The 13,386-nt window shown below is 34.2% G+C and overlaps 1 protein-coding gene across 22 annotated transcripts in view; it reads right to left on the bottom strand.

Annotated features, from left to right (window-relative positions):
* The window catches only part of TRDN (triadin), a 385,182-nt gene that overhangs the window by 315,246 nt on the left and 56,550 nt on the right, over nt 1–13,386 (bottom strand). For all 22 annotated transcript variants that reach the window (XR_008298359.1, XR_008298358.1, XM_053222303.1 and 19 more), the window contains exon 3: nt 790–954. Coding sequence is in view for 20 of the 22 variants with exons in the window: in XM_053222303.1 (XP_053078278.1) it covers nt 790–954 (165 nt within the window). In the remaining 2 variants the exon portion in view is untranslated. The remainder of the gene's footprint in view (nt 1–789; nt 955–13,386) is intronic.

Genomic DNA, 13,386 nt, shown 5'->3' with positions numbered 1-13,386 from the left:
TCTCTATTGTTCATCTCGACCTCTCACTGGGGCCAAACAAATACAAATTCAGACAAAGTCGTAGAGAGGTCTAAAACAATAAGAGCTTTCCTGGTAGTCAAGGTAGTCTGATGACTGAGGCTAACCCTAAAAAATGTCATGTAGAAGACAAGATCATTATGCTTTGTTCTTTTCACATCCATTCAATAGCAGTTTATGTATGGTTGGAGTTTATTTTCTTTTGTTTATTAATATATATGAGAAAGTACATAGGTTAGCTGCATAATTGTGACATTTAGAACATTTCCCTCCATTACACCTCCATTTGGTTCAATCAATTTACTTTTTATTATGATTTTAGGAGAATTGCTTTCTGCTATTTGACTATGAATATGACTTACATGTATAAAACATATGTCTATCAAGTTTTACTGTTGTTATTTCAATCTTCCTAAGGATAAACTTGAGAAATAGCTACAATTTTTTTTCCCAAGGAAGCATATAAATGTGAGTTCCTATTGTGAGTTTGTAGTATTGCATAATAAGACCCTCTCTACTATAATGCTACCCTCATGGTAGCATTTAATGTTGACATCTTTGTCATAAAAGCAGATAAGCTGTAAGATGAAAGCCAAATAGAGACCAATTTACTGAGTTTGGCAGCCTGTTGATAAGCTATTAGAACTCAGAAGTGTATTCATTTTGGGTTAGCCTGACCCAAGTGCTCATTTGTGTTTAAACTTAAGAAAACCACTGTAATACATAACTAAAATTGGTCCAAGAAGTTAGATGTGTCTCTTTGCTTTGTACCTTTATCAGTGTCCACATCCCCATCATCATCTTCTTCTTCATCACCCTCAGACGAGATGATGTCAGACAACAAAGAAAAGAAGCCATAGACCCAGTCGGTGGTTTCTTCCACAGCATCATGTACAAGTTTTAGAGGATCTGAGCCAATCTTGGAAATAGAGCTTGCTAAAAGTAATTAAAAATAAGAGAAAAATTTTACAATCATCCCCAAAGAAGCTAAGGAAAGCTGTTTTTACTGATTTGTGCTTTTGACACAAAATATGTCAATTTTATAAATGTAAATATCTCTTAGCTACAACTTTTTGGGGGGCTCAGAAATAGAAAGTACATTTTGTCATAGTATGCATAGGTATTCAGTTAAAAAAAGTTTTTGAATATCTATGGTACCAAACACTATTTAGTTACCAAGAAAGAAATTGTCCTTGAAAAGCTTATAATCTAAATAGGAGTTTAACACAGGGCAAAATTAGAAATGGATTGAAATAATGTGTATCTATGTTATTCAAATTGGTATATCCACTGTAAGTTATGGATGTTCAGGCACAGAAGAAATCACTGTTGGCCCATATTATACTGGAAAGCATCATGGAGAAGATGGCTCTGTAAATTTTCAGCAAACAATAAGTTCCAAGTTGACTTAAGTAGCTGTGACTAAAGTAAGAGTGATAGGTCCATTTATTATAATTTGTGATATATCAGAAAAAGTCTGGAATTGTCAAGGTAGTATTTATATCAGGTTCCAGCTAGATCCAATTTGTTTATCCTTATTAGGCATCCTAGTACCTAAAAATAAAGAACATTTAAATTTCTAGTAATTTTAGTAGAGTTAGGAAAACCTGAAGTCTATAAATCTTCCATTTTTTATATCCTAGGAGATATAAACTATTTGTGAAATGGGAGATTAAAGACTAAAAATGCAAGCAAATAGACATAATAAATATTTCTAGAATGTTGTTCTTCTCATTTTAATTTTATGAAAACTACTCTGAGGGGGTAAGAGTAACCTCTATTATCCGACTGAAGAGGAGATCTATCTAGAAATATGGTATAAGTTGCAACTGACTTTCCGTCAACCTATAATTAAATTTCAGATTTGTTTTCCTTAATTTTATTTATTTTTGTTTATTTTTAATTTTTTTAATTTAAATTTTATTTAGCCAACATACAGTGCAATATTGGCTTCAGGAGTCGAATTCAGTGATTTATCACTTACATACAACACCTAGCATTCATCACAAGTGATGATTTTTAATACCCATCACCCATCTAGCCCATCTCCCACCCATCTCCCTCTGTTTTCCTTAATTTTAAAAACTATTTTAGCTTCTCAGAGATTCTTCTCCATTTGATATCTTAAAAGACTACAATTATACCAACATATTATATTACCTAAAGGTTAAGTATTCTAAAATTAAGCTTTTATTCTGATAGAGAGAAGTCGCTGGAAGGTTTGAACAAAGGAATGATATGATTTGACTTGTGTAACTTCACTCGCTGTGTTGAGGATTCAAAGAATGCCAGGTTGGAAACAGGGAGATCAGTAAGGAGCCAAATGGAATAATCAAGGAGAATGATGATTATGGTGATTTCTATCAGGATGATTGTGTGGTCATGAAATGTGGTCAGCTGAATGTATTTAAAAGATAGAAGTAATAATACAGGCTTACAGTTTGGCTTTTAGGTGTGAAAGAAAGATACAGGTACAGGATAACTTCAAGGTTTGTGGCATGAAAAACTGGAAGGATGGAAATGTCATTTGTTAGAATGAGGAGGAGAAACAGGGCTTTGTAGGGGTGGTATACAAGTACCTGAGTTTTAGATTCATCACACTCTAGTTGCCTATTAAATATCTATGTGCAGATGTAGACATTTTTACAACTCAATATGACCTACAAAAGAGAAGTCCTGGCTGAAGATAGAAATTTGGGAGTTCAGCAGAGGTATTCAAAATCATGATACTGAACGAAATCACCAAGGGAGTGGACCCAGGAGCACTCCCACATTTAGAAGACAGAGAGATCAGTCAGAAAAACAACAGCAATTGATTATGACAAGGAGAGATGAAAAAGACAGAGACAGAGATGTTAACACATACATCCGGAGAGAGAAAGAAAGAAGCAGAAAAAAGCATAACGTCCTAGATGTCAAGTGAGGAAATTGTCTTGTGGAGGATACAGTGATCAACAGGCAAAAGTTGCTTATAGGTCAGGTAAAATGAAGACTGAGAATAGACCTTGAAATTTAATGAGAATAGACCTTTAGATTTAATGAGGAAGATGTCATTGGTGACCTTCAAAGGGCTGGTTTAGTGGAATGCATTCACGACCAAATGGGAATAATGTAAAGGTGGTAAGTACATTTTATTGAAAGTAAATGACAAGAGTTTGGGCAATGTTTAAAGAGAACTAGTATCATAGTGGGTTTTCTGTTGTTAACATTGTTTAAAATGGGAAGAATATTCCATCTTATGCTGATGGAGAAGATCCCACAGAAAGGGGAAAAGTGTGTGCTCGCTCAGGCAGTACATATACTAGAAAGGGGGAAAGTGATACAATAGAAGGGAATTCTGGGGAACTTTTATATGTTCTATTTCAGGGGATTCACAGCTCATTCAAGGAGGCCAAGTTACAAAATGTTGGTTTCAGAAAACCTTATCTCCATGATTCAGTGACGGTGTAACTTTACTCTTTGGACCTTATTTTACTGCATTCTGGAGAGTTTCGTGTGAGCAAGATATGGTAGTCTGAATGGTAAGATTAAACCTTAGAGAAAGGAAATGAAATGGAATTTTATAATTGCAATTGAAAAATTTTAAAGAATTATATGTAAGGAACTGGATTGTAATGGCACCATTAAATGTATATTTTAGCACTAGTATATTTTATATCTAATGGAAGAATACTGCAAATGGGATTTTTATTATCTGAATAGATTGAGACCATTTCCCCATTTCCCTTCTTTCTAAATGTTCACTGAGGAACTTAACAATAAAATCCAACAAAATAGATATCAGTTTAATTATCCTTATGCCTAAATGCACTATATACTCTGCAGACATGTATATTGCCTGCTTCTAAAATAGTCAAATCAGGATGTTTTCATGAAGTCAATGTTGCTGACTTAAGATCAGCCTCTGATTTTGGCTATGTGAACAACAATTTTAAAAACATAGATATAGATATGTATACAGATACAGATTATAGGTATATCTTAAATAAGATAGTAGTCCTCAAGGTGATTCTTATTCCCTTTTTTAGACATCACATCCAAATTATATCATGGGAATAATATTATACAATGCAACTGAACCTTTTATTGATTTTTTTAATTACATTTTCTTACCTCTCATGTTTCCATGAGTTAAATTAAATATCTTACATTGAGGGTCATCATAAAAATAATAGTAGCTAACAGTTTAAATAGAGTGTATTTTACCCACAAGATACCACTCTAAGAACTAAATGTATATTAACCCACATTTTTTTCAATAACCCAATGATGTAGCTATATTATATATTTTAAATAAGAAAACTGAGGTACAGAGAATGTAAATGAGATGCCTAAGGTTACATAGTTATTGTGATGGAGGCTGATTTTGCACCCTCCAGAGTATGACTCTTACCTATGCTATACTGTTATCAACAAACAAAAATATGAATTCACCATTGGTTCTGGAGTCAGATATTAGATGAGATATTCTGGAAGGAGGTTTTCTTGCTGTTAAAAGGAGAAACAAGGACTTTGGTGCATGGGAACATAAAGGCCAGGGCTGCTGTAACCACCTTATAACCATGAAGACAGTAGCTGATTCACTGAGGAAGGCAAAGGTTAAAAATGAAAAAACTTGTGTCCATGTGACATTGGTGAGGCACTGAATTATCCAATCTTGGAATAATCGCCCTACTTCCAGAGCTTCTGTTATGTGAGATAAGAAATGTTTCTCAGTGTTCAAGTCACTCTTAATTGTATCTTATATTTTTTAAAAAAAATATATACCACCAGGTGCCGGGAAACTGCTCTAGGCTCCTTATGATCAGTAATTGGATTCTTGGCACTGATAAAAGAGTACCAAGAGAGGCAAGAGAGGCAAAGAAATGTTTAAAGTTAAATAAGATTTTTGTTGGTCCTCTGTCTTTGAAGCCAAACTATCCAGCTACTTAAGTTTCTAAGTGGGAACCTACACGGGAAATTAAATTACTCATTTTCTGTTTTCCTCCTGAAGAACCAGCTCCATAATTTTGCCATTATCCTTGATCATCAGTCTTACATTCTTTAAGTTATATTTTACTCTTCTTTGTCTTCCAAATCCTGACAAACATTAGCCAATAACGATTACAAGCTTGTGCTCTGAGCTCAGACTGACAGCATTCAAGTTCAGGCCTCCCACCTGTTGCCATGCCAGGCCATATTAAAGTCAGAGACAGAAAAGAAAATCAGTCAGAATAATCCTGTCTTTATGTAAATTTTCAATATTTTGTTCATCACAGATTTTTGCATTAATTTTAAAATTTTAAGTATTACATTAAAATATCATGCATCTTAGTTACTGAGGTTTTTTTGGAGCCCTTCCACTTTACAGCCAAGGTGAGTGTTTCACTGACCCCATGCTAGTTCTGATGCTCGCCCCCTGGATAGCTATATGATGGTGAGAAGATTAACTTTTGCTATGTCTACAAAATTCATCGAAGCCTATGCTTTTCCAAAGTCACAATTCTAAAGTCACCCCTTCATGCCTGTTTTCTATAGTATACCTGGTTCTGGCAAACAGTATTCTATATTGGGGACACAAATTTTTTTCTGTGCTTCAGCATGCTGAACTATAAAATGACAATAAGAGTAATAATACTTGCCTCACAAGGTTGTGACAATTATTACATGGGATAATACATTCGAAGCACACAGTACGGTGCCTGTGAATTAATAGATGCCAATGTGGAAAAAAAAAGCAAGATTGCCTTTTATCTTGAATGAACCAGAGGTTCTTTCCAGTTTGCTAGCTAGGGCAGCAGCTTCTCTTCCCCTTACCAGGAAGCTCTGTGTGTGACCTCAGCTTCCATTAAGGTCTCCAAATGCTGCACCACAGTCATTTCCAGTATCCCCTTGGATGTCTGGGTCCTAAATTCTGACTGCATGGAATTCATTCCCAGATGAATTACCCTCCCCCTCCACCAACGCTAAGGCTGCCCTCATGCATATCTTATCAAAGGCAAGAACAACTCAGAGGCGGGATAGTTTTGCCCATCTGCATCTCTCTGAACCATTCCACAGGATGGTGATTGAACCGAAATCCCAGGCATCTTCTGACCCTTTTGCCTTGAGTCTCTGCCCACACCAGATGGTGCTTACTGAACTTTGCTCAAACTCATTGTACATAAACTCCTTAGTATCAAGTGCCTAAAGCAGAGTAAAGGATATAGATATAGATATAGATATAGATATAGATATAGATATAGATATAGAATTATAGATAATTCAATTTTCAGAGCCATTTAACTCAAACATAAGATGGTGCTCCACGAATGCAGGCTGTTATAAATTTTGTTTTGTGATCATTTAGTCACTACATCCTCACAGGCAACCTTGGCAGGGTCTTTGAAAACCAAACACTGCTTTTAATCAGGACTTGTGAAAGAACTAGAGATTGCCCCTTACCTCCAAGAAAATATTCACATCTAAATATTTGGATCCAAACTGAGGTAAGGTCTTTTAAAAGTGTCACAAATGCTACCCCAATTAGGAAAAAATCAAATTGTATGTATGTTGATGAGTGTACCTTGCACATACTAGTACCCAAATGAAATTGACTAGGAAATAGACTTCTTTCAAGACAATTATGTAGGACCTACTGTATACAGTATCTTATGTGTAATATAATCGACATAGTGCTGTCATTTATGGGTTTGCTACACAGGTGTTTCTAATTTTGATATGTGAGGAATTCTGTCTGGAAATATATAGTGGTAATTATCCAGACCTAAAAAATTTATAATTTTAAGTGACTGGTTTTTCCATTCTTGTTGCAGATAAGTCCTAGAATACTTTTGTTTCTGTTGGTGAAAATTTGATGAAGAAAAATATTAGCAAATTATGGATCATTTAATATATTCTGAGTTACATGACAATTCTTGCTTAAAGTACGGTGAAATTACTTAGCCTTTGTTCAAGGTAAACAGAATTCCCTAGAACTTAAGCAGTGCCAAACAGAGCTTCAAATGTATTTTCCCATTTCCATGCCACCCCCAAGGATAGGAAGAAGGGAAAAATAAGTAGGAAAAACAAGCAAAAAGGTAAAAAAAAAATAAATATATTCCTGCTGTTTCAGTGTGAGCAAAAAGCAATGGTTGTCACCACTGTGTTCATAAGTTTCTTATACACAGAAATGAAAACTGAGAGAATGCAAATTCTTATAAAACATTTTGGATTTGAGGTTTGGCATCATTTATAATAGTCAACAATTTCCTAAGGATATAAGGTTGAAATACTGATTTAATTTAGTTTATTTTTAACCAGAGCACATTTGAAAAGTACTCACAGTGAACTTAAGAGCCCTCTGAGTCTTCAGGCCCTGGAGTTTCCAGCATGGACAACACTAAGTACAGATACTTAAGAAGTAACAAACAACAATATATGCTTTTATATCCACTATTAAGGTCGGTGTCTTCATCAAAGCGATGTTTACTCAAGATATCATACTTTAAAGCATTTTAGGATCAGTCTGAAGTAACTTTCAAACAAGGACCATTTACCTTGAACAAACGTGGTTGAACTCAATGATGTCAGGATTCCCATCTTTAATTTTTATCATCTCAGTGGAGGGGATTTCAATCTCCAAACTTACTTATATGCCTTTTTTATCCCATAAGTTTATTGTTTTCTTATTCTGTATTTCATTTCCAATTGAAAGTAAAGCCAATATGAGGAAAATAAGAAAGGAAGGACATCCAAGGAAGTCAAGAATTCAAGAAGTGTTTGACACAGTGCCTTTATTCCTCCATAGTGAATCTCTGAGGTGTATTTATATCCTGCCAATGGAAGTTTGCAAAAGGCACACTAACTGGAATTCCAAATCTTCCCATTATTTTCTCTTGAAAAATTCCTGGAGGACAGCTATATTTTTGTAAGATTGCTTCAGTTCCAGAAACAACACTTGTTATTTTGGTATCCGAGAAGCAAATTTATTGTAAACGGAATAGTGATAATTTGTAGTCCTAAAATAGTTTTTTTTAAATAGCTTTTTTCAAACAAGAAATATTTTGAGAGAGGCTCATTTCTTAATATCTTCTTTTTAAATCCACATATAGTAGTGGATTTCCCCTAAAGGGCTAATTGTAGTGAACCCGGCTAAATAATAGAGGTTTGGGAGAAGCAAAGGCAAAAATAATAATAATATGGAGATGTGGAGGCCAATGAAAATTAAATTCAGCTGCAATAGAATAAACTCTGCATTGGATAGCTTTAGTTATAGTATATAATATCATTTCAAGGATCCTTGTATGGACAAAAATGTGGAATTCAAGCTATATCGCAAAATTTCTTTGAAATCGAATATGGAGGTTACAATAATTTTTGTATTTATTTAATTAACACTTTGTGATTTAGCAAGAAATATAAATATTAGGACAGCCCATTAGGACTGGATAATTAAGTTATCAGGTATAAGATATTTCTATAGAGCATCTCTCAGATGTGTCTATAAAGAAAAGAATATGAAGGGGATCCTGGGTGGCCCAGTCGGTTGAGCGCCCGACTGCAGCACAGGTCACGATCTTATAGTTCGTGGGTCCAAGTCTCGCATCAGGCTCTGTGTCCACAGCTCAGAGCCTGGAGCCTGCTTCAGATTATGTGTCTCCCTCTCTGTCCCTTCCCTGCTTGTGCACTCTCTCTCTCAAAAAATAAATAAACATTAAAAAAGGGTTTTTTTTTTTTAAAAAAAGAACATGATGAAAGTTCATTTTGCTCTAGTTAAACGTGTGTTTTCACAAATGGGTGATAACCTTGATAATGCCAGACTCAATAATATAGATTTTAAAATTAGGATGTTTAAAAAGTTGTATAATCACCTTCCTTGAATTACATAAATGATGCAACTTCAGAACTAAGTTTCTCTGAGTAATTTTCTTCAAACTAGATTTTTAATGTAGAGACAATATACAGAGGTTGAAATTCCTTTGAACTTGTTATCCTTATCATCGATGAACACTTCTCAAAAATGATGAAATGAAAAATTGGAATCATGAAATTCCCTTGGTACTTCTAATACTAACCTCGCTAGGAGAGGTCTTTACTTATGCAGATGGAGTTGGGATCTGAAGGCAGAAGAGTCACTTGGGATGAAAATATGGACATAAAGTAGAGGGAGTAAGGAAATTCGCAGCCTACAAAGGATGGGATAAAATTCATGAGAACAAAGTGGAAATTGCATCAGTCCTATGACCTCCAAACCTCCCTCTCCAAAGAGAAGAAGCTGTTGCTCTCATCATGCTAAATATGTACCTAGGCAAGGAGTGGACGAAGCTGAAGCAGGATCTGTCAGGAGCTGGAGTTGTTATAGGAGCAGCTGTTGTCCCATGCCAACAAGGTGAGCGCCAAGGTATCAGAACAACATGCATACTTATATTTCAAAGAAAGACATCTAAAATTTTAAATAGGGGAAGAATAATTTAAAATATTTGCAATTTTCATTCTGGCCTCAGAATGAAAAGGAGAAAAAAGGCAAGATTATAGGCAAAAAGAAAATACATGGTTAGTGCAACGATCTTGGGGAAACTAAGACGGGTTCTTGAGATAAGGCACAGAGTAGAGAACAGAACCAAGAGATTTTTAAAAATTACATGAGTTATTTTTGATAATTGAGTGTTTATGGATGGTGGGAAAAGGGGAAAGCTCACAAGGAGTACCATGTTTCTGACTTAAAAATTTGGAAAATGAACTGGATTTAGAATCTAAGAGGCAAGACTGGAAAGATATATAAACTAGCTCAGTTAGGAATCTTGGGTTTGCTGATCCAACTGAATATCCTTATGCATTAGAAAAATTGGAGAGAGAATGAGGTTAAGAACGGGGAAAATGAAAATGCTTATAAGATTAATTTTTCCTTCAAAATAAAAATAGTTTTACTGACTCCCATGGTGGAGTCATTTAAGTCATTGTCTTAAAACTCATCTTACATGCTTTGATTATTTAGAATTGTGTCACTGCTTTTTTTCCTCTAAATCTTACTATTTAGTCATTTTAGAAGATTGATCCTATTATTAGCTTGAGAACCACATATTAAAGATAAGTAGGCTAAACATGATGACATTTTGCTTATCACTTTTTGGGTAATGCAAAGTCATTAAAACCGAAGCAATGGAACAAGGTGATATTGTCCAACGGGGACAAGAAGCCAATGATGATGAAGAAGAGAGTTACAAATGTCGTAAGATAAGGTTTTAACAAGAAAATGGCTGCCAACAGTTCTAAGGCTGAAAGTTTAACCAAGATGAAGATGTTTAGTGTGCAATTTGTTCATGCTTAAGATCAGTTTGTTTATTTTAATAAACTTAATGTATTCATTAAGAAGTCAGGTATGTATTTAAGACATTTCAGCACAGTGTTAGAATAGTGTCAGAACATTTCTTAATAGAGGGGTTTGGCTAAAGAGACAGAAACAAAAAGGGTTGTATCTAAATAGGCATATTGAAAGTGAGGGCAATTTGTTTTCCCAAGTTAGAAAACCCATAAACACCCATGGAAAAGGAGGGAATAGAGGGGGAGGTTTTGAAGATACAGGAAGGAGATGGCATTTGCATCTAGCAACACTTAGATGTGCCAACATTGAAAACACATCTTCATGAAGCTCTTCCCTCTCCTACACACCCAAGCACACACGTTCCCTTAAAAGTAATGAGCCCTTTTTAAAAGCCAAATCTTTTTGCAGCAATAACTTGTACTTCCCTATTGAATTAATTAAACAAGGAGGCCATTAGACTGAAGTGGTTCTAATGTTTTAGCAGCCAATATAAGCCAACCAAAACCTAAGCCTATAAATGCCCCAAAGTTAAGAAATAAAAACGAACAACCAATAACAGCCAACTAGCCTTTCCCAAATAAGGCAAATGCTTAGCTGTAGCCAATCAAATAATTTCCTTGTTTTGCTTCCATCTCCTCTCTAGAAAAGTCTTTCCCCTAACTCCTGTATATGCAGCTCTTATAACCACTTTTTGTGTGGTGCTGCCTCATTCAAACTGATTTTTTTCTCATTCTTAAAATTTTGAATGTACCTCAGTTTATCTTTCAAGATCCCAGATAAATATATTTTCCCAAACCATTGTCATTTTCTCTCTCTATTCTTCTTTTCTCTTCCTCTCTGTCTCATAATGGTTTCCCTTTCTTCCTCTCTCCTCTCCCTAGAATCTCTGGATACTACCCATAGATTACAATGATCAGGACTTCTCTTGTTTAGTGGGAATCATGTAAAAAATAAAATAAAATAATAAAGGGCAGACACAAAGCTTTTGAAGTACATAAGATTCTAAAAGATAAAACTCATGTGATTCACAATTTTGAAAAAATAAAATACTTGCAGATGTTGGATAGTTAGATGCTTTTAAACCAAAGAAAAACTAGGATCCTGATTTAAAAGCACTTTTGGTGAGCTAATTGTTTTATTGACTGCACAAGGAAATGACTGTCACTTTTCTAATCTACATTTGAATAGTCATAGTGTAGTTCCAATCCTTGCCATTCAACATCTGAGGCATGGGCATTTTCCTTCAGCTTTTTAACATTTTCTCAATTCAAAATTTCCCATACTCATCTTTACTATTAACTGACTTCAGTATTTTAGAAACCTGCACTTGTATGCAACCCTAATGAAATTAAAGACAAGCAACTTTAGTTGAAATTACATGGCTATTTCAATATTTAATAGTTTCATAGAAAATTTTCCAAGTTATTTTTTGCTATTCTTCAACTGTAACTTTTTGATGCAATAAGGAAAATTAGTGAATGCAAATAGATGTACATTTCACCTCTCTTTTCCAATATGACCCCAATCAACCAATTTTTTGCTGGCAAAATTGTGCTGCAAATGTTGAAGCCTGGAATATTTCCAGCCTACTAGAGATAGACCCATGTCAAATAAAGGACATTTTATATTCTGAAACAAAATTGCAAGCAACTTCTGGCTTCATTTGCCCATGTCAAGTATCTAAATAAAATAAAAGAATCTTATTATACTTTTATTAATGAGCATGGTGTGGATATTATTATATTAATTGAAATACCAATTTGCTTTCTTCATTTAAAAAAAATCATATCTTAAATATCAACACAGTTCTAATGCTACAATATTAATAAATAATGGAAAAGCAAGTTTTCTGCAGATTTACAGATTTCCAAAGATTTGTTTTCAAGCTAACATTCAGTGGCATTAATTTGCTGGTAGCATAAGAATAGTTGAAATGTCACTGTACTCCAATTGGATGACTTACTTGGATCATTATATTACAAACTTAACAGACCAGTGGAGAAGAGAGTTATTAGATTTGGGATTAATACAGCAATTAGCATATCTGGAATAATTACTTCATAAACATGCGTTTGGTCAGTCAAGGTTTAATTTTGGAAACTCTCAACTGTATTATGTAGTCTCTTTAGCTATTCTATTGCTCAGTGTTAGCTGAGTAAATAATTTTGAAGTTCTTTTTACCACATTAAAATGTAGTATGTAGTGCCATGAATTATGTGCTTACTATGTCATATAAGAGTAACAAACCATTTCAGAATGACTAGAACATTTACTCAATGTTAAAATAAAATAGAGTGCTTAAATCATCGGATTTCTTTAGTGTAATTGCTGGAATCTATGTATATTCACATGATATTTAAAAATTGGAAATCAAGTAGTCAATTCGTCTTTTTGAAATACGCCTATTCATCTTTTTGAAACATTGAAATATGCTTAAGGTCATGAAGAATAAATTAAAATGATACTAACTACAATTTGTCTAACTATGTGTGCCATTCAAAATTCCAAGAGTTTTGTATGTATTAACTTATTCAGTGTTCACAGAACCATATGAATCGGTACTATTATTACCTATGGAGAATGAAACTGAGGCACAGAGAAGTGAATTTCCCAAGATTGCACAGCTACTGATTGATAGAGTCAGGATTCTAATCCAAAATTCTAGCACCCAGAGCCTGCATTCAGCTACTGTGGTTCTGGTCTTGAAGTCCATGTGTTCTTTTGTTATTATTGTTTTGTTCCTTTGTTTATTTTTTTCTGTTTTTAGGTTTCTTTGTTTGCTTGGCAGATATGCTTACCAAATAACTTCTGTTTAGATCACACAAATTTTATTGAACAATATGTGTCAGTCAGTAGACAGGGAAACAGTATTATTAAGATGAATAAGACAATCCTTGCCTTTTAGATGCTTAAAGTCCAATCAAGGAAATAGAGGTTTACAAAATATTTTAATTGCGAATACTAATATTATCGGAATCATCATAAACTAATATTTCATGAAGAAATACTATGCTCATTACTCAGCATTCAGAGTATAAAAAATGCTACTAGCTTTTCCGTTATTTATTTACTTATTTATTCATTCA

The sequence above is a fragment of the Acinonyx jubatus genome, chromosome B2 (genome assembly GCF_027475565.1).
Source record: "Acinonyx jubatus isolate Ajub_Pintada_27869175 chromosome B2, VMU_Ajub_asm_v1.0, whole genome shotgun sequence".
Lineage (NCBI taxonomy): Eukaryota > Metazoa > Chordata > Mammalia > Carnivora > Felidae > Acinonyx > Acinonyx jubatus.
Note: the sequence above shows the minus strand (reverse complement) of the source record. Positions and strands in the feature narration are given on the sequence as shown.